Raw genomic sequence first — 26,058 nt, forward strand, 5'->3', positions numbered from 1 at the left:
ATTAGCCTTGCACTGAGTAATCTGCTAAAAGTAAATAACACAATTTCTACATTGGTCATTGAATGCTCTGGGCTGATAAATACAGTTAAATAAATGTCCCTTGAGTTACTGTAAAGGAACACGAATCATACGCCTAAAACACACTATTCCCTAACCACTATGTTATTAGTGACAACTAATTATCGTAATTTACATTCCAGAATTGAAAGTCATATTCTATCAATATTAACACGATTCGTCATTCCTCATGGTCCAATGTATATGCGTTTGCTAATTGTTAGTGATGGTGAAACAAATGCTGAATGACAGCAAAATAACTGCATTTCTCTGGTTTGGAATGTGTTTCAAAATCAAATCATTTAGTGGATTTAATGTGTATTTCAATTCCTGGCATCCAGATGTTTGTAATCCCTCTAATCAAAAATATATGGACAATGTAAACAAAGATGTACTTCACAATTGATGGTAAACGAATTATCCAAAAACACCATGTGTGCAGAATATAGTTATAAAACTGTACTTCAAAATTCTAATATCTAGCCATACACGTATTTTTAATTTCCAGGTAATTTTACAATATAACCCATGTATTGAAAACATGTATTAATTATTATTATTATTATTATTATTATTATTAGATATAAAACTAATATATTTCATATAACTTTAACTTAGTTTACAATTTTCGTTATATTTCTGAGATTAACTGAAGTGAAATTTATTGAAAAACGAAAGTTACTAATTTTACAAATCAGAAACATATTTGAAATTTGAGAAAATTATTTATAAATTGGTAACTTAATATTTTCAGAAATATAAATAAACATATTAGAATATGTTATTTTATAAATCCAAAATATAAAATATATTTTAAAATATTTATTCATAAAAAATTGAAGATTTACTATAATTACTTTATTTTGTTTTAAAAACACTGCCCATCTTACCCCCAAAAAACTCACACCCACATAAATAAAACAATAATTAAAACTAATACAATAATAACTATTTATCAAAAATGAATAATTACCATACAAATAGGGTAATTAATTTGTTTTTTAATGCACTAGCTAACCAATACCTCGATAAAAACCAATAGCCTTAAAAATTAAAAACATAATTTTCATGCTACATTATATTTAACTAATATCAATATAACTCTAACACAAGATAAAACGAATTAGTATACAAAACAATTTTAAACACAACGACATTTTAATAATTAATGTTTTAAATGTGATATAACTGTAAAAAAATAATACTACATGTTGGACCTCAACCTTTCTGCAGGGTCATCTCCAAACATTCGCCTTCCTTCTCCTTTTTGCTGCATTCGTTTTTGGTGGCCTTAGGACTCTGTGCATTTTACCACTGCTAACCAGTGCTAAAGTGCTTGCGCTCTCTGCTTAAAACCTGGCAACACTCGCTTATACCCAATTGGCATATTAAAGTGCTACTATGTGTACCCAAGGCCTTTAAATTAAATGCTATTAGTGGGCATGCAGTTTTGATTATGCCACCCACTTGAGTAGCCCTTCAAACATGCCTCAGGCCTGCCATGGCTGAGCCTGTGTGTTCAGTTTTAAACTGCCATTTCGATCTGACAAAATAAACCTTTTGTCAGGCCCAAGCCTTCCTTTTTAATGCATATAAGTCACCCTTAGGGTAGGCCTTAGTCAGCACAGAGGGCAGGTACCGCATATTTTAACGGTTGAAAATGTACGTTTAAGTTTTACATGTCCTGGTAGTGAAAAGCTCTTAAATTCGTTTGTCACTACTGCGAGGCCAATCTTTCCCATTGGATAACATTGGAGTTCCCTTATTGCATTTTAGAAGTGTAATTTCCAAATCAGAAGAGATCATTGATCAAGGTCTTAGACAGAAAGTGCACTACTACACACACTTGAAGAGTGTCACACACATATTATGCTCCTACTAAACTCGTTCATAACATTGAACAAAACTTCAACACCATCACAAGCAACATATAAGTTGATCAAAAGTGTCCCAATGAATGTCCGTGACACCGTCACGCTGTTGCTCCGTAGATATGTTTTTATTCAAAGTCGAATTTTTCCAAAAAAGTTCATCATCTTCCAAATATCAATCATACATGTCAGGCGTGGGTCACATAAATCCCAATGCATTTCGGGTGTCAAACCCACCCTTCTTCAGGGGAATCTCCACGCCAGATATCCCATCACGTCTCGTCCACCATGTGTTTCCTCAATACTGCGTAATAGTGCTATAGATGTTCTTGCGTCAATGTGGAATCTCGTCGCTAGTAACTGGTTATTGCTAAAATGCCAGTTGTTCAGGGCACCCGTAATTCATCCAGCTCACAGGGGCAGCTTAATATTGCGCAAGTATCTATCTTCAAAGACGCCGTGTTTACCAATTTTATGTCGGCTCTTTGTAGTCCAATCACTTCATCTTGAAATCACAATAGTACTCATGTAGGAAACACAGGAACGGTTATCCCAAACAGCAGGACCACCGCCTGCAGAGAATCCTAATCGTGACACAGAATCCTGCCGCTTGTCCACTGTGCTGTTAATGTGCTCCCCTCTTAATCTCGTATTCAGTCAAGTAGCTGATAAGGCTACAGCCGTGGTTCTTAAACGCCAAACACACCTAGTTCCTCCGATTACCGCCGTGTGCAGAGGGTGCACACTGTAAATGAATTCAGTTTGTTTCTATTGAATACTGAGTTTATTTTGTGTAATTTGAGTGCAACACTGGTGTAATTTTGTTTTTCTGCTTTTAGAAAGTTGGGCATTTTCCTGCCATAGCCATTTGGTGCCTGCAGCCTACCTCTGGTCACATAACTGGGGGTAGTTGTCATTTGGGCTTTGTGTATTTCTCCTAGACAGCCACACACAATGAGAGCTTATGTGTGACTGGATGGGCCATCACTGGCAGGATGGGAAAGGAGGAGCTAGGCCCAGCCTTACTTACACCTGAATAGGCTGTGTCCTGTTTCCAAACAAAGGGCTTAACAACCCTACATTCTAGAACCTTCTCCCACCTTCCAGAACCGGGGCACCAGTGTATAAAAGAAGGACCTCAGACACCATGACTTCAGTAAACTTCTGGACCTGTAGATACTCTGCAAGGAGGAAAGACTGCTGTGCTGTTCCAAGGACTGCCACTCTGCTGGACTGCCATTCTGAAGGAGCTGCTGCCTTGCTGTGCAGGGCTATTGCCTGCTGCCCTCTTGCCTGGGGAGGAAGAACTGAACTTGGAACCTATCTTGAATCCAGGGCCCCAGAGTGACTCAACGGGCTTGTCTATTGGCCTTGTAATCTGACCATCAGGGACATATCAAGCTCTCCAACAGCTCTTGGATTCGTCTTCAATTTGTTCCTGACCCCTAAAAGGTACTTATCAGGTCCTGGACCCTGGTGTGGCTCTTGAGCTTTAAAATTAAAGGTTTTGGGCTCTTCATAATTGCAAATGGGCCCGTTCACACTAGAACATGCCGCTCACAATGAAAATCCTTGTGAGCCGCCACAAGCCCGTCTCTCTAGTACCAGCCCACCCGTCCGCAACACCTAGCCTGTTATTCATGCCAAGGGGCCCAACCACAGCCAGTGATGCTGTCCTTTCTCCCACCGACTTTCTTCCAAGCAAACGGGACTATTGGCACAAAACTTGAGAAGTTAAACTTTCAGAGGGACTAATTTGGGACTGTTTCGGACCTGCACTCCATCATGGTCTGCTTGAACTTTTGACTTTGACCTGATCCAGCGCAACCAGATAGCCGTGGTTGGTACTTTATGCTTCTTGGCACTATATTGCAATTTATTCTTTAATAATTCATAACTCCGGTTCTACTGACTGGATTTTGGTTGTTTGGTCTTGTGGTATTTATTAAATTTTGCTCTATTTTTCTAATCTGGTGTGGGAATTTACTGTGTGCTGTTTTCACTGTTTTACTATTAGAAGTACACAAATACTCTGTACCAAGCTACTAAGGGGCTGAGCACAGGTGAATTTGGGTTTGCTTGTGTCTTACCCTGACTAAGATTGTGGTTGCCGCTTGACCAGGGCTTACACCCCCTCAACCAGTAACCCAGTTGCTAACAATACTTACCTTCCAGTGCTTCATTTGTGCTGGTGTTTTCTGGTGTTCAGCACAGGCACTTGATTGTTAAAACCGGCACTTACTTATGACAGTTCGCCACAGGATGGTGCTGTCTATTTACTTCTGTACAGAGCACATCAATGTATCAATTAAATGGACACCTAAAAAATAATTCTAGAGCTCCAGGCCATTCTTACTGCTTTGAGTGGCCTGCAATTGTTCAGTGTATGGGAGTGTGATGTTTACAATGGAACGTCTACACAGGCATGTGACAGGGATGGCATTTCCAGTCGGTAGTGCGACTTGTGGTGCCCTCCTGAGAAGTACTTTGGACATTGGCATTTGTTTATTTTAAAGACTCTGAACTGCCTTTGATATGCCCTAAATTGATATTTTTGTTGTCACAATATTTTATCCTAAATATTAAGCGCAGGCACTGTTCAGAATCTACACTGTTTCCACTAAGTTTGCAAATCTGTAGCAAAATAAAAAAATATTTTTACAATAAACTGAATTCCATCGTCCACATTTGTAAAGTGGTTAAATGCATTTTCTCCGCTTTTTATTATGCAAACAAAATAGCATGAAACCAGGATACAAATACAATTCTTTATTACACTAGCAGCACAACATGCTGAAAAACGATTTGCCTTACGTTTCTAGTGCTTATGCCATTATTGAGGCGTCTATTTGACAGAAGAGAGATGCTGTGAATATTTTAGAAAATGCAGAAAGTCCCTCGCAACGGTATAATGTACGTTTCCCTATTTGGTGCTAACAATTACCCATACACCACGGGGAAACAGCATTTCCTATTTAATTCCTCAGGAGTGTGGTATTGTCTATGACATTCAGGCTGATGAGGTCTTGCATTAGAAGGCGCTGAACTCACCAGAAGAAAGGACTGTGGTATTAAATCTTCAAGTGCCATTACTGGGTAAGCCGGATTGAGGTCATGTATCCACTAATGAAATGTAGAGACCTTTGCAGTTACTGAGCCCGGTGGATGTCTAGGATAAGGCTCAGCCTGAAGAAAGCAAATAGACCTTTTGCAGCCCCATTACTCATCTCACGGGGAGTTGGTGGCTTTGTAATGTGCAATCCGCAGAGCTCATGCAGGTACGAGTGGAAATGTTTCTCTTTTGATCATTTGCCAGCTATAGGAAGAAACACTAAAGAGGTTAAAAGCCCAAGATTTTAGAACAAGCAAAATAGGCTCAGGGATGGAATGTTATTTGTCAGATTATTTAACAATCCATAAAAATAAGAAGGTTACAGGGAATGTTCCTCTGACTGCATGCAATGCTGCAGCAGGAGGTAAATGAATGTAAATACCAGGCACAAAAGCAGTGCTTCTGAATTGTAATTATTGAACATTAAAGTGGGAATTTAAGTGAAAAAGACACCTTCATAAAGCCCTCCTTATAGCAAAAAAAATTCTAAAATAACTCACAAGTGTGTAATTTACCGTATTATAAAGTGAACTGTAACAGGAAGTATTGGGTGACCAGAATATAGTTTTGCAAAGCATCACACCTCAGTTCCTGTGAAATTAACCAATCATAAGGGCTAGTTCCTTTAATTTTTTTTTTTTTTTTTTTTTTTGGAAAACCTTTATTTAACAGTATGCGCCGACAGATACGGGCCTACAACCCTCAGGCCGGCCTCGACAAAAAAAGGGCACATCAGCAATCAATTATACGATTCAGCAGCATATCAGTACAAGCACGAATAGACCAGATTACGTTATACACAATTGTGCCGCCGAGCGCCAGGATGATGAGGTTTAAGTTTTATAAAGTTTTGAAATAAGTCCATAGCAACAGGTCTGGAAGGATCCGAATCAGAGCAATGCAGTTAGGACTATAGTGGGCAACGATCATCAGAAGAGTCAGCAAGCATTATCCGTAAGGTAATCAATCGCACTCAATGAAATCAGGATAGAAAAAAAGCATATCACATGACGATCCCCAAGCACTACCCACAAGTTCCCAATCCTCCCCTCGACCCAAGAAATAAGAAAGGAAAGAGCAAACGAGAAAGGTAAAGAGTAGAAAGGGAGAAGAGAAAGAGAGAAAAGAAAGAAAAAAAAAAAAAAAAAAAAAAAAAAAAAGGAGGCCCATAGAAAAAAAACCAACAAGGAAATATACCCCCCACCCTACACGCATGCAGAGGCTACGGCCTACCCCCCCTAGCAGTGTGTCTGTCGCCCCAAAAGAGTACCCGAAATGTAGGAGAAGAGAAAGAGAAGAAAAAGAAAAAGAATGTCACGGTTGATCGGAGGAGGGCCAAGGATCTATTCAATACAAGCAAAATCGTTACCCGCGGTCACCCAACCCCAGGCCCCGACCTAACACCCTGCTACATGTACCTCCAACAGTCACAAGTCCCAGTCCCAGCCATATACCTATCAATGTGCAACAAGAAAAACCCCCTTCCTCAGCCTTGGCCCCTTCGAATCTGCAGTCCAACAGAATCCAATTGCAGTACAGCCAACCTGGACGGGATGGGCCACCATGGAGTCCGTTGCAGCAATCGAGGGGTAAGAGACAAGTCAAACTGGAGCGAAGCTCGATAGTAAAGGACCACAGAATGCGCCACTGCTATGCGGTGGCTAGTACAACAGGGAGCAGGACGATGCATAAATCCCAGAGTAGCGGCCGGCCGATGTACAGGAAGCAAGTCCAGGAGGACGCTCAGAAACGTGGCACCAAAGGACAAAGGAGATGGGCAAAACGGCGGCTGAGGCACAAGCTCCGGCCATACCAAGGGAGCAGGATTGTCAGACTCCTCCAGGGCAGAGCCGAGGAGTACCGCAGCGGGCACTGGGACACGTCCCCCCGTCACTGCCACATACCTCAACTCGGGTGATCCACCGACAGTCGACTGAAGATGTGGCTTAACATGCCGCACTGGAGAATCATCATGGCCAGCTGAAAAAGTCCGATCAAACCGGTCCTCCAAACCAGTGGCAGAGTCGCGGAAGGCCAACCACAGGTCCTCCAGTGCTGCCAGGATGTCGCGAAGCCCCAGCGGTGGATCAAGGATGGAGGGTGCTGTTGCGTCCGCCATCTTAGGCAAGCAACCATCGAGCGCCCCGGGAAGCAAGCCCCCTTCACCAGCCATCGGTATCTGGAAGGTGATAAGCTCTCTGCGGGGCCCCGGTGGAGCAGGAAACGTGGAGGCAGCCGGTCGTGGAAAGGCTTCAAGGACAGGGGAATCTGTGGTGCAGGGAAACCCACCGGCGAGAACAGGGCTTCCGATGCGGAAGATGGCGTCCGCTGCTGTAGGCTGCAACAAAGAAGCGATCCCGGCCCTCTCCCAGCTGGGCCGGGATACAGTATACGGGAGCTGGATACAATGTTGCGAGCGGGGCGCGCTGGGCAGCCGAGCGTGGAAAAGGCTGCTGTGAGAATCCCAGCGCCGCGCTCCAGGTCCGGTGCACCGGCTCCTCCCTCTCCACAGCGGCCGCTGCTATCGTTGTCGCCGCCGGCCGTCCCCACTAAACAATGGCCCGGCCGCGACCGCTTGGAAGGCCGGAATGGAAACCGGGGCCCAACTCCGCCGGGGCAGCTCCGTTTTCGACCGGAGTCAAAGTATCGTGGTCAGGAACGTGGCGCAGGTACGCGTAGGGCTCGGAGGCGCAGGATTCTTGCCAGGATATCGACGAAGGGCGAAAGGGTCGGCGGAGCCGAAGAGCTAGGCGGCCATCTCGGCTGCAGGCTAGGCTCCTCCCGCTAGTTCCTTTAATGAAGAGACTCATGGTTAAACGCCTCTGAAACAAAGAGCAACCTTTTCTGTTTCGCAAAGTACAGTACGTTTGCTTGGGCTGCAAATTAGCAAATGGCTGACTAAACACATGGTGGCCATTTTAAGTTTGGGAAGTTGGCTGCAAATATGTCGTAGTGGCTCAAGACCTGCCGTTTCCCATCCATTGACAGCCCACCCGCTGTGCATTGACTTCTGCACCATTTAACCAAAAAAGCTCCCCCTAACAGGAAGAGTACGTTTGTGAAAAACCATTGCCAGGATGGCTGACATGTCTTGGCCCCTGCTCTGCAAGGTTTTTATTTCACAGACACAATATAAACACCAAACAGAGAGGGATTGTTTCTGAAAAACAAAAAAGGTGTCCCCGGCATGCGAGGAGTTCCACACCTGTGTAATAGGGATATTTCTGCTTTTACCACCATACCTTACCATCGCCTATACTGGGCAGGCCTTCCCTTCTGACAATATCATTCAGCCTAGTGGAAGGCAGACCACCGGCTAAAGGGAAACCACCATTATGAAGAAGGCATTACAACGCAATGCCGTTACAACATCACCATTACAACGCAGGTACCATTACAATGCATGCCATTGCAACGTGGACGGCTCCATTTATTATTTATTTGTGTGGTTAATGGTAATTTAAAATAAAACATGATTTCAAATGTATTTTTAGTGAGATTTTAATTCAGACAGAAACTATATTTAATACGAAATGTTTAGAAACAAGGTGCTTTTCTTTCATGTTTAGAACAACAGCCATTTTGGTAGGTCACAGAACGCAGACATATAGTAAAAATAGTGATAGCATTACATCGATAATTCTTTTCCGATAGTTATAATGTTGCTTTATAGGAATGCGTTGTAATGGTATGCATTGTAAAAACATGCTTTGTAGTGGTGTTTGCATTGTAATGCCCATGTTGTAAAAGCAAAAATAACACCAAAAAGAGGACACTGTTCCAAAGGCAGGGCGCCAAAGGTCATCCACAAGCCTTATAGCAAAGCAAAAAAGAGAAAGGCAAAAAGACCTAGGTATGAGAAAGACCCCATCACACAGAGGAGGCACCAGTCTTGCCTCTTGTTGCCCTCACACACCCTGGAAGGGTGGCATGCTTCATCATCGGGCATTTGCTCCTCATCGGGCCCGGCACTGCAATGCCCTACGGGTCCCCCGAAGGGTCACTTTCTCGGAGATCTTTTTTCAAGAGAAATGCCGGATGGTGCCTGTGGGTGTGTGGGGGGTGGGTCCAGTGTTGAGGGTAACAAAGTGTGTGCAGGATAACAGTGTTATCAAGGAGGACCTGGCCTGGCAGTTCGGTCTGGACTGTTCCCATGGAGCACAGGGTCAAGACTGATTTGCATATGGCTGGGTTCAAACTGGGGTGGCGTAATGGTCAAAAGAACGATGGATTTAACCCAGATCTTTTGACTGAGGGAGAATGTTTGCCTTGTCAGCATTCTGTCCATCATTTGTTTGCTGTAACAATTTTCACCCTAAGTAGGATAAGTATGCCTAGACGTGGGTCCCTTGCTCACTGTGCCACTGGATTCAAGCAAACCTGGCTGAAGAAGGGTGACATACCCTGAAACCGGTCCCAGTATGCTTGTTTCAGGTGCAGGGAGGACCTGGCCTGGCAGTTCGGTCTGGACTGTTCCCATGGGGCACAGGGTCAAGACTGATTTGCATATGGCTAGGTCTAAACTGGGGTGGCGTAGTGGGCAAAAGAACAATGGATTTAACCCAGATCTTTTGACTGAGGTAGAATGTTTGCATTGTCAGCATTCCGTCCATCATTTGTTTGCTGTAACATATTGTAAAAGCATGCATTGTCACGTCATACAACCCCAGCCAACAGTTTCTGATGGCAGAGCCTCTTCAGGCTCCACTGTCAGAAACAAGATGGTTTGCCAACGCCTAAATGAGTTAGTGTGGCAAAGCACGTGACTCACCAATGCGCAGCAATTCTGCTCCCCCAAATATTAAACATCCACCTGATTATTTTGAAATATTAAAGTATGGTCTAAGCAGATGTTAATATCTTGCCTTGTTATCTAAAAACTGATTACGACCACAGATTTGCAACTCCATATTGTTTGCACGTAACTTATAAACATTTAAAGCATGAAAAGCCAAATTTGCCCTATTGGGATTCAAAACTGTCTCCTCCAGACCAATGAAACATTTCAGCTGCAACTAAGTAACTTACTAAAATCTCTTGCCAGTGTTTACCAATAGAGGAATTTATATTTGCAAGTCTTCTGACATTAAGTTAAAGTCACTGGTAAAGAGTACTAATACCATAAGTTGTCTTTGCATTTATAGCAATTTTTTTCCATCACTTAATTGTTACATTTGTTTCGATCGAGTGAGCGATTTATTAGGGCAGAGTATTTCTATATTGTGTTTTTTCCCAAATCTGGTGATTAGCAATTCTATTTTGTAAGAGGAAATCAGTAACACTTGAGTTTCCTGTGTGGTTACTCAACCTTTACAAGCTGTTGTTTCTAATGAATTAGAGTGATATAATTATTCAGGGAGATCTGGTGAGCATCCCTGCAGCAATATTATTATCAAACTGCACTGACATACGGAAGTTTAATGAATGTAGCTTAGTTGAGCATTGACAAAGTTTGTAATAGCAGTGCCACACCTCATTTTCCCATCTTGCCCCTTCCGATTATAATCTATGGGCCTGATTCACAGACCTAATTTAAGACAAAATCCTAAACTTACTACCATTTTGGTATTCACAGAAGGCACTTACTCATTTTGGTATTCACAGAAGGCACTTACTCATTTCGGTATTCACAGAAGTTAGTAGTCCTAACTTTAGGACTCCTAAATGCCTTCTGTGAATACCGAAAGTCTTAAAGTTAGGATTTTTCTCAGTTTAGGAGTAGTAAAGTTAGGACTCCTAACTTTAGGACTCCTCAATGCCTTCTGTGAATACCAAAAGTCTTAAAGTTAGGATTTTTTATTTCTGATGAAAATGGTAGGACTATGAAAGTATGTGTAAAGTTGGCATTGCAAAAGATTCTCCATCTCTCTCACACTCACTTTTCACTCCCTCACTTTTTGTCTAAACACACAGGCACACATTTTCTTACATGTTTGGATTACACAGTGATGGGCACCACTGTGCAAACATAGTTAGGAGCTAGTTACCATAGATACATTTCGTTGTATAAACAGTTGTGGGAAAGACTGTTTAGTTGTAAAGGCATTCGTGGCTTTGCCATCGTTGTAAATGGTGTTCCCCAGTTACCATTGGAAATTGATTTTGTTTTTGCTATAACTTGGTGCCGTTCGACGAACTTTCACAAACCTTTCCAAAAACAAGTTCAGCCACCTGAGCTCCTTACTGGATGGTTTTGGGATCATCCATCAAGTGGGAGCCAAGAAAAAGGGGCGATCCAACACACAATTTCCCCTATGCAATTACCATATGGATTGTTTAACAGCGCTACAGCCAAAATGGCTGAATAGAATTACTCCAAATGTGGCAGGAAGGTACATTTAACAAGAAAGTGTGTCTTTTGTTATTTGTTGTAAATCTGTTCATTAGTTTTTGTGAAAGTAAGGTTATGAATGTATAGCCTTCTGGACGGTTTTACAAAGGATTGTTTTGAACGGTTGAGTTTGCTCAAGTTCAGCAGGCACACAACTTTCCGATTGGCCAAGAGGGCTTTATTTCCTTTTGGCCGCCTTGCCAGAGCACACACTGTGATTAGCTGGCTGCAACCCGAGCAAAAATAATGTGTCTGCCATTACAGGGTTTGGGCACCCCAGTCCCTGTGTCCTGAAAATATAAAAAATATAAGATATAAGGGGGCAAGGGCACCCTGGATCTTGTGGGGGGTGGGGGGCAGCGTGGCCCCTTAGACTACTGTGGGAGTCCCCGTGGGATGGGATAAAAAAAAAAAAATTTTTTGTAAAAACAAAAGTGGTTGTTTGTGTCTGTTTGGGGTTAGGGGAGTTAACCGACTGTGGTAAATTGGGTGCACATCCTGGCCACAGACCATGCCCTGTGGCCAAGCCCTCACCATACAAGACCAGGCCCTGTGGTCCACACCCCGCCGCACAAGATCAAAAGCTACATGGCAGAGCTGGGTAAAAGCACTTTCAATATTGCAACTGTGGAACACAAAGTTGCTCAATGGTGGTTATTGTTCAGTTCCCATTTATTTCTTACAAATTGACTACAATGGATTCCTGCAGATTAGAGGACCTTTTATTAATGTATCAGCCCTCCTGGAGCACATAACTGTTCACCAGTAATTTTGTTTGAGTTCACATTAAGGGCTGGTGCAGTTGAGCAATGCCAGATGCACGGATAATGAGGACCAGCCATTGTGGGCTATGTTTAGACTCTGCACCCTATTGTTAAAAAAAACTGAAGACATTTATGGTGAAAAATGTGTTTACCTCTGTGCTCAGAAAGTTTCCATACTGTTTAAGGCAAACAAAAAAAACCAAGATGGCCAGCCCTTCTTTCGAGCGCATTAACAAGAATGCATTTCAATGGTGCTCTTCAGAAAATCAAAAACATGCTGTTTTTCAATTCAAATTATGGAGCTGGCTCAGTCCACCTGAGAGAACACGCCTAAAGGTTGTTGCTCCGCTGCGGCAGGCCTGAAGAAGTGAGGAGAAGGCAGGGGAAGTGAGTGCATTTGGGAGACCAGCAGCATCTGAGGCCCTTAGAGGGTCAAATGCTGATGTTGGTGTACGGAGATGCAGCAGAGAGGACCTGAGCAAGTGTGGCACCCTATTTCTTTGTTTAGTAGCAGTGGCAGCTGCCTCGGAATGGGGGTCTTATTGATAAAAAAAAGTACATTTGCCGCTGCGCCGCCACACTCCTCTCCTCCGTCCTCTTCATGGTAGCAGTGGAAGCACCAAGGCTGCCGTGCTCTCCCAGCCAATCACAACAATTATGCAGCGCCGTGATTGGCCTGAGCAGTCTGTTTGGCCACTTAGGCAGTGCTTGGGAGCCTGGGCATATTCTCCAGGGAGCTGTGCAACACAGCCCTGTGGAGAACATGCTAAGTGCACGCACCATGAGGGCCAGCCAAATTGTCATGCGCACTTGGAGGTGTGCAAACCACTCCTTACCCTGCTGTGGTGTCACAGAGCCCAGCCCCGCCCGACCTGACTCCGAGTCCTACATTGAAAAATATTATGATAAAAACATCCTGTTATTATCATTTTATTTTTACTTTTTGCACTTCTGAAATTACAGTGGGGTGAAACTCCTTCGCCTTAGCGGAGGGGCCGCTCGTGTTTAGTAGATGGATTTGTTACTCTCCATATCCATAACCGACAAGCTACCTGCAGATAACCACAGCTGACACATTAACCAGCTGTGCTATCTCAGGATCTAAACGTGCTTCCATGCGAGGAATTTAAATCACTGTCATCTTGTAATTGGATATCAGAATTCAGGGTGCAGGACTCTTAAATTTGGCAACAAAATCAACTCTGTCCTTAATTTGAAATGTGAATGGCAGAGCCTTTAGCATTTCTACAAAATTATCGAAACATTAGTTAAGGAGTGCAACAATAGAAAAATAGTCTTGCAGCAGTGAAAGCAACATTTTTCACTCTCTCAGAGAGCTTTATTTTAAGTTACCTAATGGCTCTTGAATAGTAGCTGCTTCCTTTGCAGAAAGCAAGGAGAATTGCAAGAACCGGAATAACGGGCATAGGATTTTATAGGTCACCCTCGGGACATAAAATGAGCTATTGGCTGTGGCAATGTGTTTCAGCAATGTTGTACAACAGTGTGGCTGCTGTTTAGCATGGCTAAAAGTGGGGTGTGGTAGATTGTAGTCGGTTAGACTGTGCTAGATTGTGTAGTGGGATACATTTTGGTAGAGTAGAGTAGATTGGGGTTGATTGGAGTGAAGTAGATTGGAGTGGGGTAGATTGGTGTAGAGTGGGGTAGTAGATTCGGGTGGGGTGGGGTAGATTGGGGTAGAGTGGAGTGGTGTAGATGGGAGTGGGCTAGATAGGGGTATATTGGAGTGGAATGGGTTAGGTTAGATTGGAGTGGAGTGGGATAGACTGGAGTGGATTGGGGTAGATTAGAGTGGGGTAGATTGGACTGATGTGGAGTGGACTTGGGTAGAATGGAGTGGACTGGGGACCTGAATCCCTGCGTTCGCCGACAAGTTTTCTGATCCGGTCGCGTTCTCCATGAGATGTTGGATTGTTTTTAGCCATTTGCGCTGTCTCGCGACAGTTCGCGCCCGCAGTGACGTCATGCCTCGCGTTATCACGTCTTTCTTCTCACGATCATGCACCGCGAGACAACTCAAAACAAGATGGCCGTGCCCGCGAGCAACCAAATGGGTAAGTTAGCGACCCGCAACCATGCAGAAAATCTCGCGAACATGCTTGTTTGCGATAATTTTAAACATTTTGGCGATAATTTGCGAAAGTGGATTTCGCAAATTCCGCCCACCCCTAGTTGTAAGGGGATCCTGCAGTGAGCGTTGTGAGGTTGCATTGAATTAATATAGGGAGGAGAGTTAGGGTTTTGGGAACTCCTGTAGGGAATCTTGTGAGGGGTGTCGGGAGAGAAGCAGAGTGCTCCTTCTAGGAAGTGAATGAGAAGTACAATGCTCTCCTGTATTGAGCATTGTGAGGGTGAAGACAGCTCCTGCAGGAAGGAAAAGGACAGGTGCATGGCGCTCCTGCAGTGAGGACGCTGAAGCGCACAGGGAGCACCTGCATGATGGAGGGGGAGATTTGCAGAGTGCTCCTTCTGGGAGGTGAGTGAGTGGTGCAAGCAAGGAGCTCCTGTAGTGAGTGAGAGCTGTGATAGGTGCAGGGAGCTCTTGCAGTGATGCAGTATTGTGGGGGTTCATTGAGGTTCTGCAGGGAGGAGAGTGAGCAGTGCCGTGTTGTGCTGTAGACTGGAGAGTTAAGCGGTGCTGTGAACTCTTGCCGGGAGCATTTTGAGCATTCAGCAGAGTCCTTACATGGACTGCTGTTTGGATTTTGCATCGGGTTTGCACCAAAAAAGTAACACAAATTTGATGCAAAACCTTTGTAGATCTATGCCCAGGTGTTTTAGCACCAATTCATTCAATAAGTCAAGGTCTTGTTGTTTACTTTTTAGGCTAACTAGCAGGTTATGAGTTTGAATCCTAGTAGAATCAGTTCAGTCTTCCACTCTTCAGATGTCGATAAATACCGATAAATAAATGGAAATAGCAAACAAACACCCTCAGCTACCTTAAACATGCCTATACGAAGATGGAATACTCTGAAGGCTTAGTTGCCATTAATTTAAAACTGAAAAGGAGTTATTGTAAGTAAAATATAGGGCAATAATAATGCAGCAAAAGTGCAACTGTGTGCTGCAAAATGTACATTTTTGTGCTGCAACATTTCTAATCTGGGCCTCAAAATCCTGGTGGGTGTAAAATTGTCTGTAGCTGCAAGGCCAAGGGGTGGTTGGAGGGAAATGGGACTCGCAACAGACCGAGGACAGGTGTGGCACAGGCAGGCGTGAAATGGTTAGATCCAAGGGTAGGGTGATGTGGTGGAAGGGGATGGAATAGGTGGAGACAACGTAGGGTAAGAGCTAAGTGAGGTTGGAGGGACTTGATAGCTGAGGAAGCCAGGGATGGACTGGAGGACTAGAGGTGCAAGGAGATACTAACAACCAGTGGAGGAAGAAGGGTGAAGGAATTAGTGGACAGACATGCTGAAGATACAGGAGTTAAAACAGCACCAAAGTATGGGCTGACAGAAAAAAGGAGGGGTGTGACTTATACCTGGGATGTGAGGACAGACCGAGATTAGAGATGAAACAGGTATAGGAGGTACACTGGTTTTTAGACCAAGACCTTGGAGACAAGATAAAGGAGTGGGTGGAGAGACAGGCCAAAGAACAAATGTGAGGCCTAAAGCAAAGGCGGAGAGTCAAAGACATAGCAATGAATGGTAGCTAAGGTAAATGGATGAAAGGGCAGGCAAGAACGAGGGATGGGTGAACAGCAGAGCGTTGGGTGGAGAGACGTGGAATAGACACAAAGACAATGCCAAGGGTGGATAGTGAGTGGACCAGTGGAAGGGAGAAGATGTTCTGTCCAGATATGGATGGACAGACATAGCTCATGGATGGAAAGAGGAAGGCAGTGATAAGGGATGGAGAATTATAGGTCAAAAACAACAAATAAAATAAACAGATTTACAAATAGAATGTGAAAGAGTGTGTTAGATTTCTGTAAGTCACATACTTGTTTTTCATAAACAAAATCCTAATTGAGTTTAGGAATGGGTCACAGTAATAACATACGCATCCTTCTGGTAAGACACAGCAATCAATCAGCTTTTGTATAGCACAGCACTGTCATCCCTAGAGAGTATCTGGGTGCTGTGGGTGCGACGTCTCTGTCAGAGCGCCAAGTCTTGAGTTTGTTCCTAAGGTCCGCCAGGGATGGTGCTGTTTGAAGATGGAAGGGTAGGTCATTCCAAGTCGTGTCGGCGATGTAGGAGAAGGAGCAGTCACCACTGCGATGGATGCGGGTATGTGGACACAGGCTAGTGAGGAGCAGCGCAGGTGTCTTGACGGTAGGTAGAAGTTCAGTCATTGGTTGATGTAGGTCGGTCTTCGATTGTGCAGTGCTCTGTAGGCATGTGTGAGGATCTTGAACTGGCATCTCTTCCAGATGGGAGGCCAGGGGAGGTGTCTGAGGTGGGGTGATATGGGTTCATTTGGGGGAGATCCAGGATGAGTCTGGCTGCAGCAGTCTGTATAGTCTGGAGTCTTTTGAGGAGCTGGGTGGAGATGCCGACATGGAGAGCGTTGCCGTAGTAGAGGCAGCTGGTGACAACAGGCTCAGTGAAGGTCTTTCTGGTGTTGACTAGGGTCCATCTGAAGATTCTGCAGAGCGTATGAAGGGTGTAGAAGCAAGAGAAGGCAAATGCATTGACTTGTCATTTCATGGTCAGTTTGCTGTCGAGGATGATGTCTAGGTTAGTGCATAGACTGTAGGTGTGGGTGCTTGTCAGAGTTCTGCTGGCCATCAATTGTATTCCCATATCGTTGTGTTCTTCCCAAAGATCAGGACTTCTGTCTTGCCAGAGTTGAGTTTAAGGCAGTTATCTTTCATCAAGTTGACTACGGCGTTCATGCTGTAGCAGAAGTTAATTCTGATGGTGGAGGGGTCTTCAGTGAGTGAGAGGATGAGTTAAGTGCCATCTGCGTAGGAAATTATGTTGAGGCCATGGGATCTGATGATGTCTGCGAGGGGCGTCATGTATGTGTTGAACCAGGTGGGGCGGAGGGATGATCCTTGCGGTACACTGCATAAGATGTCACGGCGGTGAAGGGAGGCAGCTAGATGCTCTGTGTGTGTCCTATGATGAAAGAGGTGATCCACGGTAGGGAGTTTGCTGAATGCCAATGTTGTAGAGTCTGTTGATGAGGGTGTGGTGGGAGACGGTGTCGAAAGCAACAGAGAGGTCGAGAAGGATCTGGGCCCCAGCCTCTCTATGGTGGAGGAGGGTTCTGATGTCATCTGTAGCAGCGATCAGGGTGGCCTCAGTGCTGTGGTTGGGGTCAGAATCCTGATTAGGAGGCGTCAAGTAGGTGGTTTTGTCCAAGGTACTGAGTAAGCTGTTTGTTGATGGTTTTCTCGAGTACTTAGGCTGGGTAGGGGAGCAGGGAGATCAGTCGATAATTTTTTAGATTTTGGGATTTGCAGAGGGTTTATTTTGGAGGGTTCTGACCTCTGCATGTTTGCATCTGTTCGGGAAGGCTGCAATGGTGAGGGAGGTGTTGATGATGCTGGTGAGTTCCGAGCTAATATGGTCGGTTCCGAGGTTGAAAAGAAGGTGGGGGCAGAGATGGGTGGGTGCCCTAGAGTTAATGGATGACATGGTGGTAGTGGTTGTCTGAGTGGTGAGCGGAGACCAAGTGATGAACATTCAGTTGGTGTGTGTGTGCTGGTTGGTCGAGGTTGTTGAGGTTGAGAGCAGTGGGCGGGGGTCCAAGTTGTTATAGATGGTGGGAATCTTACTGTGGAAGTAGTCCGAGAGGGTGTCGCAGGGTTCTTGAGAGGGGTGGATATTGTTCTCTGGGGCTGCTGGGTTGGATAATTCCTTGACTATTTTGAAGAGTTTTTTAATGTGGTTGGCCGCTGTATTAATGTGGGCTGTGATGGCTCTTCTCTTGGCTTCCTTGATGCTTCGGTGGTAGTTGCTGAGGGCTGTTTTGTGAGCAGCATTCTCAAAGGGGTTCCTTGTGGCACGCCACTGTTTCTTTAGTCGGTAACATATGATTGGAACAGTGACAGTTTTGTGACACAAAGCTCATTCAATGGAAGCAAATCTGTGAAACAGTGCAATTAATTGGCAGACAAACAAGGGTAAAATAGTTAACATGGCAAGGCTGTCCCATCCTAACTGCATTTGAGAAGCCAGCAGTTTCATGAGGGGAGCAGTAACATAAGAGTTGCCGGTGGAAAGGACAGCACTCTGACCTGAGAGGTGTTTCAGACGGAGGTAGAAGCACCCTGACAAATAGCACAAACTGAGAGAGTAACAGCTCCAGTAGCAACAATGTGCTGAGACCTGTCCCTAGGATGGAGAAAAACAATGAGAGACAGCTGTTTCAAGAGAGGCATTTCACAGAAACGGAGCAGTACACTGAGCAAAGGCAGCACAGAAAAGGAGAAGCCAGAACAGAACCCTGAGGTGTTTCAGAGAGAGGAGATAGCACCATGGGGTATATTGCAGGAGGGGGCAGTGGCACAAAGAGCAGTATTCTAAGCAGGAAGCCTGAGCAGTATCATGAGAAGGGCTTCGCAGTAAGTCTGCATAAACATCTCAAAGGGACAGTAGTGCATCGAGGCTATTATCCACGTCATGGAGCTGCACACTTATAGAAAGCTGCACCTAGAGAGAGGATTTTCAAGTATGGGACTGCATCCAGAGTGAGAGCAGCATGTTGAAAAGAAAAACAGAACAGTATTTTGAAGGGGGGGCAGATTGATGGGAGAGAAGCTTAAAAGGCAGCAGAGAAAGGGTGGTACCTAAGAGAGGGCAGTATCATAAAGAAACATGAGCACTCTGAGAAGGTAGACTGAACCATGTAACCGGATAGGAATTTCACAGGAAAGGGGCAGGACCTGAGAAATAACACCAGAGTGAGAGGACAGCAACACCCTTTGAAAGCAGTACTAGAAATACAAACAATGCACTGATGGAGATGGAACTGGGAAGAGATAACAGAGAAATCTGCACTCCAGGAGAGGTTTTGCATAGAGGGGACGGCACCCCAAGATACTGTTGCAGGGATTCTGCACATATACGGAACTATGCACACGAAAACAGGACTTCAGTGAATAGGGGTGTACCAACCTACCACATTAGTACCCAAAATCCCAAATCGACTAGCTATAGTGTCTAATTCATTCTCCGACTAACAGAGAAGGTACCAATGATTAGACAACCAGGAACACGACACTCCGACTCTCTTAGGAATCGTGGTAGCCAGACAACTCTTTTGCTCACTCACTCATACCTGTCCACAATGCTAGTAATCAGAGTCGCGGTATAGTTTAAAATGTTTATTTTAACTAACGCTCTCTATGGAACAGTACACATGCCATTACTAGCAGCAAAATGCATAAACAATATAGTCAGCATATATACAATTCCAGAGAATACAAACTGGGATATCATTTTATAAAGACAGTTGAAAAGGGCTAGAATACCTAACCACCCTCTCCATGGTAAGAAATAGTTTATTATAGAAAAGAAGACCTCTGGGCTTTGTCAGCAGACCCCATACCTCAAGGTCTAGATGAAAGGTTTACATCTCAGGACAAGCACAGCTCTTCTCGCCGGTAAGTGTGTCAACCACATGCTTCGCTTGCAATATTAAAACATACGATTTCCAGTAGTGCAGCTGTGTGTCATGTTATGTCTAGGTGCGAGGAACTGACCAGAACAGAATAACAAGGGGCATTGTTGATCGACCTTGTACATCGTGTGCAGACTAAACCTCAGAGCACGGCAGAGAATGCGAAATGCAGACAGTTCTCATGTGAAAAGGGCACAAACAGAGTCTTGCGAAATCTATGCATGCAGTGTTGTGCGCAAAAGCAGCCTCATGGCAGCGAAGCTCATGCTAACTTAGCAGATGTCAACAATGAACCCACAATCTATACTACAATACAGTAGCAGCATAAATATATAAAGAAAGTAACACCCTGCAACGAATTTCCCAGAGAGTGCTCATGACTCATGATAGACAGAACCATGAGAGGATTTCCTTAGGTGGAGCAGTATCTGAGACGCATTGGCCACAGCTCAAAGTAACAACAGCACCCCAAGGATATATGTGTTTTAGTTACGGATAGTGGGGAATCCAGAGGCAAAAACACTGCCTGAGGGGATGGAGCATCCAGAGAGATAGCAGCATGCTCAGAATGACAGGACACTACCTTGAAAGCAGAGAATGCTACCCTGATGAGGAGCTGTATGTAAAACCAACAGCGTGGGAAAGTATCCCTTTTCAGAGGGAAACGCTGTAGGAGAGAGCTGCACCATGAGAAAAGCACATTCTGAAAACAAGAGAGAAGCAGCCCCATGCAGGAACATTCTGGATTCAGTGGTTAACAGAGAGAGACAAAATGGCACACTGAGAGGGGTACACCATAAGACAAAGTGTGGATAGCATAGTGAGGAGAAAGGATCTGGTCACTACAATAGAAGCGAACCAGCATACCTTGGAAGCATAATAGCACTAGTGTACAAGGGGAGCAGTACCTTGGTGAGCGATGGGGTAGGCAAGACCTTGAGGAGAAATTGTGACCAATAAGATAAATTATAGACATGGGTCATTAGAAAAATTATGATGGAGATTAAGTGTAAAGATTTAAGGGTGGTTAGATTAAGGAAGTAATGTCATTACACGAAGTAAAACACCGCTGCAGACAGATACTGTCTTACACCGATTCTCAAAAATTACTGTAGTAGGCTAGGGTTTTGGTATTGGGTTTGTCTTTGAATAAACCCCAGAGGTTGAAGATCTTCACTGTAATTGTCCTTGTTAGTCCTTCCTAAGGATTTTTGCCAACAGTATTTTTATAAGTATTAGTAATGTTTCTGACTTTGCCTGATGCCTGCTTTATGAGAATGCTTATGCTTGTTATGGTAGGTCTGAGACGGCTTTGGTGATGTGCTAATGATAAAGGTTTTAAGCTTAATTATTTTTCCTTAATGAAGCAATGTCCACTGCCATGGGTTTCATCTGTTTATTATGAAAAATTACAACAGGTGCAGTAGGCTTGACTTATTCTGAGAATCATGTTAAAGCCAACAGGTCTTTAAGCGTGGGTTCCTATTACACTACGTTAAAGCCTGTACACCATTTTTTGGTTACATGGAATCACTGAATTACTGTAATAGACACGTATTTTGGTGTTGGTTACTATCTGAAACAGGCCTTTGAAGATTTGCCCTAGGATAATCCTTGCATGACCATTTTAGGAGGCTATAGCAGGTGTTATTTTCTGCCAGGTAGAGGGGTAAGTGGCATGTTAAATCCACCGCATGTTAGCCCTGCCCCATTCCTTGGTGTATTAGCCACCCTCCCCAAAGTTCAGGTCTAGTTGCGCCCCTGGTCAGAGCCCAATTATAAACACGACCTGGATTGTAGCCACCTAGCTAGCGGCATGTATAATTAACTGAGCAACAGATAGATTGCCAAACTCTTATACACTCCCCAATTGATTGGCCTTGGAACAGATGCAAAGCAGAGCAGGGAAGCCCACCTCATGTAGATGTTGAAATGTAAAAGGGGGTTACTTAGCCTCACCATGCAAAAGATACTGGGAGAGCGAGCCTATGGAGCAACTAATAGAGAGTACTACATACAATATATCTTGAGCTACTGAGGGAAATTCAGAAATATTCCATGTGATTGTCCAAAGTGATTAGAGAAGGTACGTTAATAGGAGGTGCACATTTTCCTCCTGAAACAAAGTGTGGCTTTCCGCTTTGTGAGCAAAGCATTTGCCTACCAATCGTTCATGGGCCATTTTGGATGCTGAAAATATCAATCTGTGAGATACATTTTCTTCCTATTCTTCATATTCTTAATCTGAATTTTACTTGCTGCAAAGTGGTGACAATAAGAGCTTCTTTCTAAATCCTCCTTTGTGAGGCCCAGTAACTCCACCCACAGGAGTTACTAATCCAGGAGGTACAAGTAACATTTACTGGGGCTAAACTGTTCAACTTTGAGAGTACTTGTAGATATGAGAAATTCCTGGGGAAGTCTGTAATTCTGGGTGCGTTTGCCCTGGTAATTATTAATTTCTCCCAATAGCTGAGACTTAGGGTGAAGTCAACAGGACCTGTGGTATTCCTTGGATCTCATTGTTCTGAGGGTGACTGTAACTTTCTTTAGTTTCTCGAGAATTCAAAACTTTAGCACAGACAACCATTTGTGAGAGAGTCTAGTTAATAGCATCCTATTTATTCTGGTAGCAGTTGTAAAACAGCTCATGACCGAATCCAAATTCTTTCCAAATTATAAATGTCTTTGGGAAATGTAATGAAAAAATGCTAATTTTGATATTATAAACGGAACAACTAAACTAGAGTGAATCCATAAGCCATGAGTTATCCCTAACGCTATGCCGATCTTGGCAATATATCTTTGACACATATTTAAAAACTTTATGGCCCTTTGCTATTTAACTGACCAACATACGATACAACTGAACACAGCCATATCCTATATAACCATGCCTATATCAGGGGTGAATGAAAAAAACTGAAAAACTATACATTGATATGCCACTCACTAACTATTGAGAAGATCAGATCCGATCACAAGGGACGAAATTGTGTGTTTTTTTTATGTTGATGAAAAAACTTTCTCATCACATCGTTAACCTAATGTTTGTAAAATGCAAGACCCAGTTTGTTGAGTTGTGGTTTGCCTGCTATTTTATATAATTTATAATATAGACTTTTTCCTCATGGGAACTGTGCAATCGTCACAATTAATGTTAACCAAATTACTTTTTTAGGACTGGGCTTCAGCATTGCAGGAGGAGTAGGAAACCAGCACATCCCAGGAGATGACAGTATTTATGTTACCAAAATTATTGGTGGAGGTGCCGCACAAAAAGATGGAAGATTGCAAGTTGGAGACAGGCTTCTTATGGTGAGAAATAACATATGCTGTTTTTGAGAAAACTCTGATGTAATTAGTGATGACAGAATCACGATGAAATAATTCCACCAATGCTTATTAAATGTATACATTCACAGGCAAAGCAGTGAAGTCTTAATTACCACTTCACTCTTCTTATTTGTCCCTGTTCTTTGTTTATCATTAGAACATTGGAATGTTGTGCGCTTCATTGAAGACACTGGAGTGCTCTGGGCTTCTAATGGCTGGTGGAAGTCTGGAGCTCCTACATTCCACTGTTTGTTCACAGTTGTTGCTGTGAGCAAAAGGCCTCACGGAGCCTTAGGAGATTTGAACCCTCTCGGGCTCCGTGAGGCCTTTGTTTTACAAATTAGAATATTCTGCCCTCTAGGAGTGGAATGTTCGAATAACCTTAGAGCCCTCCGTATTGGCAGTGCCGGTCGGCATTGGTTGTGGGTGGTGAGGAAGGTGAGTCACGCAGTGGGAGGGGTGTCGCACGGGGGGACTCGCACATTTAAAGAAAAAAACATTAAAAACTAAAATAAATAAACTTACCGCTGCGCTGGGTCCCCTTGTCTCTGCTCTTTCTCTTCTCTGACGGAAGCACAGCCAGGCTCCACTGACCAATCACAACGCTGCAATGCAGTGTTGTGATTGGTAGGCACCCAGGCTCCCCTGACCAATCCCAACACTGCAATGCAGCTCAATCAGGGAATGGGAGCCTGGGCTTGTTCTCCATGCAGGCTGTAATGCAGCCTGCATGGAGAACAGGGGAAGTGCACATGACTTGTTTGGGCGGCCCGATAGGGCAGACCAAACAGTCATTGCACACTTAGGAGTGAGCAAACCACTCCCCCTGCTGATGATAATAACTGAAAGTTATTATAATTTTATTTTTCCTTTTCTCGCACTGCTTGAAAGCAGTGAGGCAATGCTCCTCTGCCATAGCGGAGGAGCTGCCACTGCATAGCGGCCTTTACCGGCCATTAAAGGCCCACTATCTTGTTAAAGGCCCTTGCCTTCGGCACGGGGCTTTAACTCTGGAGTTGGCCTTTAATGACCAGTAGAGCCTGCAATGGCGGGCTCTAAGGGTATAGAAGACCCTGGATCTCTGGTAGCCATTTCCATAGCATATTCCAAAAACCATTGACCAGCTTTTTTGACACATTGTTCCCTCGTGTCTCAGACCATTAAAGGGCAGTCTATTTACCATGCATCCGATTTAGTTCTGACTTTTCGGGTTCATCTTTAGAGGTTCTTCTCTTCCCCTTATTGCTCCTTGGTCCCACTGCTCTGGTGTCGGGCCGAGTGAAGTTGTGACGAGAGGACCATCCCTCGTAGTGCACACTTGATTCCTGGTGAGGCTGATGGAAGATCATGGACAGGAATATTCCTGTGAGATTCTTCCCGGATGAGTGCCAGCATGTGGAATAGCTTCGGCAATAGGAATGACATCCGCACATGCCCCTCAAGTGATCCCAGAAGAAGGTTAAAACTAAGGAGGATTGACCATGTTATTGTGTGATATTAGGTGCAATTTTGGGAAGCCAGTGTAAGAAGGAGAATGGTGTTGTTCTAGTTTCAAGCTTTTTTCTAAATTTTGTAAACCTGATCAAAAAACAGTTGAAGTTATTCCGGTAATGAAAGAGCCTTTTTTGTATGATTGGAAGAAAGTGGCGGCCGGTGGACTCTAAACGTAGTGAGGCACTGAATGAGTGAGCAAGCACATCTGAAATGAAAAAGTGTATACCGGAATTTTTCTGTTTGCTAGATGTCCATTACATTCTGTGTCCCCATTGAAACAAAGTGTAGTTTATCAATTGGTCCTTCCCTTAAAGCATCATATCACTGCTATATTTACAAAGATGTTAATTAAGTCAGCTTTTGGCAACATGAAAATCAACAGAGCAGCTGTTTTTCAGGAAATGGAAATCAACATGCATAGCCCTTGACACAAATAGTTCTCTTTTATCCATCGATCTTTGCAGAAAAAATGTAAAGTACCACTCTCCAAGCCTCTGGGAAGTGCAAAATGCTTTTAAATCGTGCAGTCAAGGCAGGCATGGGCCCGGCTGCCGCGCTAATGGTGACCCCACTCCATCCCTGTGGCTGTATCAGAGGTAGTCGGGGGGAGATGAGGGTGCTACGAGCAGCGGTCGAAGTGCATTTAAAACAGGCATTGGCAAATGCATTAGGTTTCGCCAATGTGATTAATAATATGCTTTTTTGTTGTAAGTTGTAGCTTACCGAGTAGTTGTACAATATACATAACAATATACGTAACAGAAAGTCTGTTAAAGTGTTATGACTTGTTTATGTACAAAAAGTCAATATATTGCACTGTTACTAACGGTATAGTGTGGGTAAGTAATAGCAAAAGTTTGAAAAATAAAATGAAAGTGGGAAATAAAATTAATTAATGTAATACCAATATTATGTATTTAGAGGAGTTCTGACATCTTTTGTGCTTGGTGCCATGGTGCCTGCTGCACCATTCACATCATGCTCTAAGTGCCTGCAAGATAACTAGATTTGTAACTGCCTGTTTATTAGTCAAATATAGCAATATTTAGTGTTTAGAGGAGTTATGACAACTTTTGGCCCCAGTGCCACTACACTCGCTGCGCCATTCAAATCATGACCCAAAAAAAAGTAAGGTAAAACAATTGTGACTGCCTTTTTAGTAGTAAAACATTGTTATATATGGTGTCCTGAGAGCTTTAGGCCCCAGTGTCACTGCACCTGGGGCACCATCGAAATCATGGCCCTAGTGCCTTCAACGTAACTGCGTTTGTGACTGCCTGTTTAACAGTACAATTTAGCGTTATTCTGCGTTTAGTGGGGTCCCTAGAGTTTTTGCCCCGTGAGCCACAGCACCTGCTGCACTATTCAAATTAAGCCCCTTTTAACTGCAAGTGTGTCTGCCTGTATAGTAGTAAAATATAGCAATATTAGGTGTTTAGAGGATTTCTGACAGCTTTTGGGCCTGATGTCACTACCCCTGCTGCACCA

The 26,058-nt window shown here is 43.8% G+C and overlaps 1 protein-coding gene across 4 annotated transcripts in view; it reads left to right on the plus strand.

The window, feature by feature from the left end:
- DLG2 (discs large MAGUK scaffold protein 2) overlaps nucleotides 1-26,058 on the plus strand; it is a 4,361,751-nt gene that overhangs the window by 2,755,650 nt on the left and 1,580,043 nt on the right. For all 4 annotated transcript variants that reach the window (XM_085623221.1, XM_085623223.1, XM_085623224.1 and 1 more), the window contains one exon: nucleotides 22,922-23,058. In XM_085623221.1, coding sequence (XP_085479347.1) covers nucleotides 22,922-23,058 — 137 coding nt within the window. The remainder of the gene's footprint in view (nucleotides 1-22,921; nucleotides 23,059-26,058) is intronic.

Source organism: Triturus cristatus, chromosome 8 (assembly GCF_964204655.1).
Source record: "Triturus cristatus chromosome 8, aTriCri1.1, whole genome shotgun sequence".
In the NCBI taxonomy this organism is placed as follows: Eukaryota; Metazoa; Chordata; class Amphibia; order Caudata; family Salamandridae; genus Triturus; species Triturus cristatus.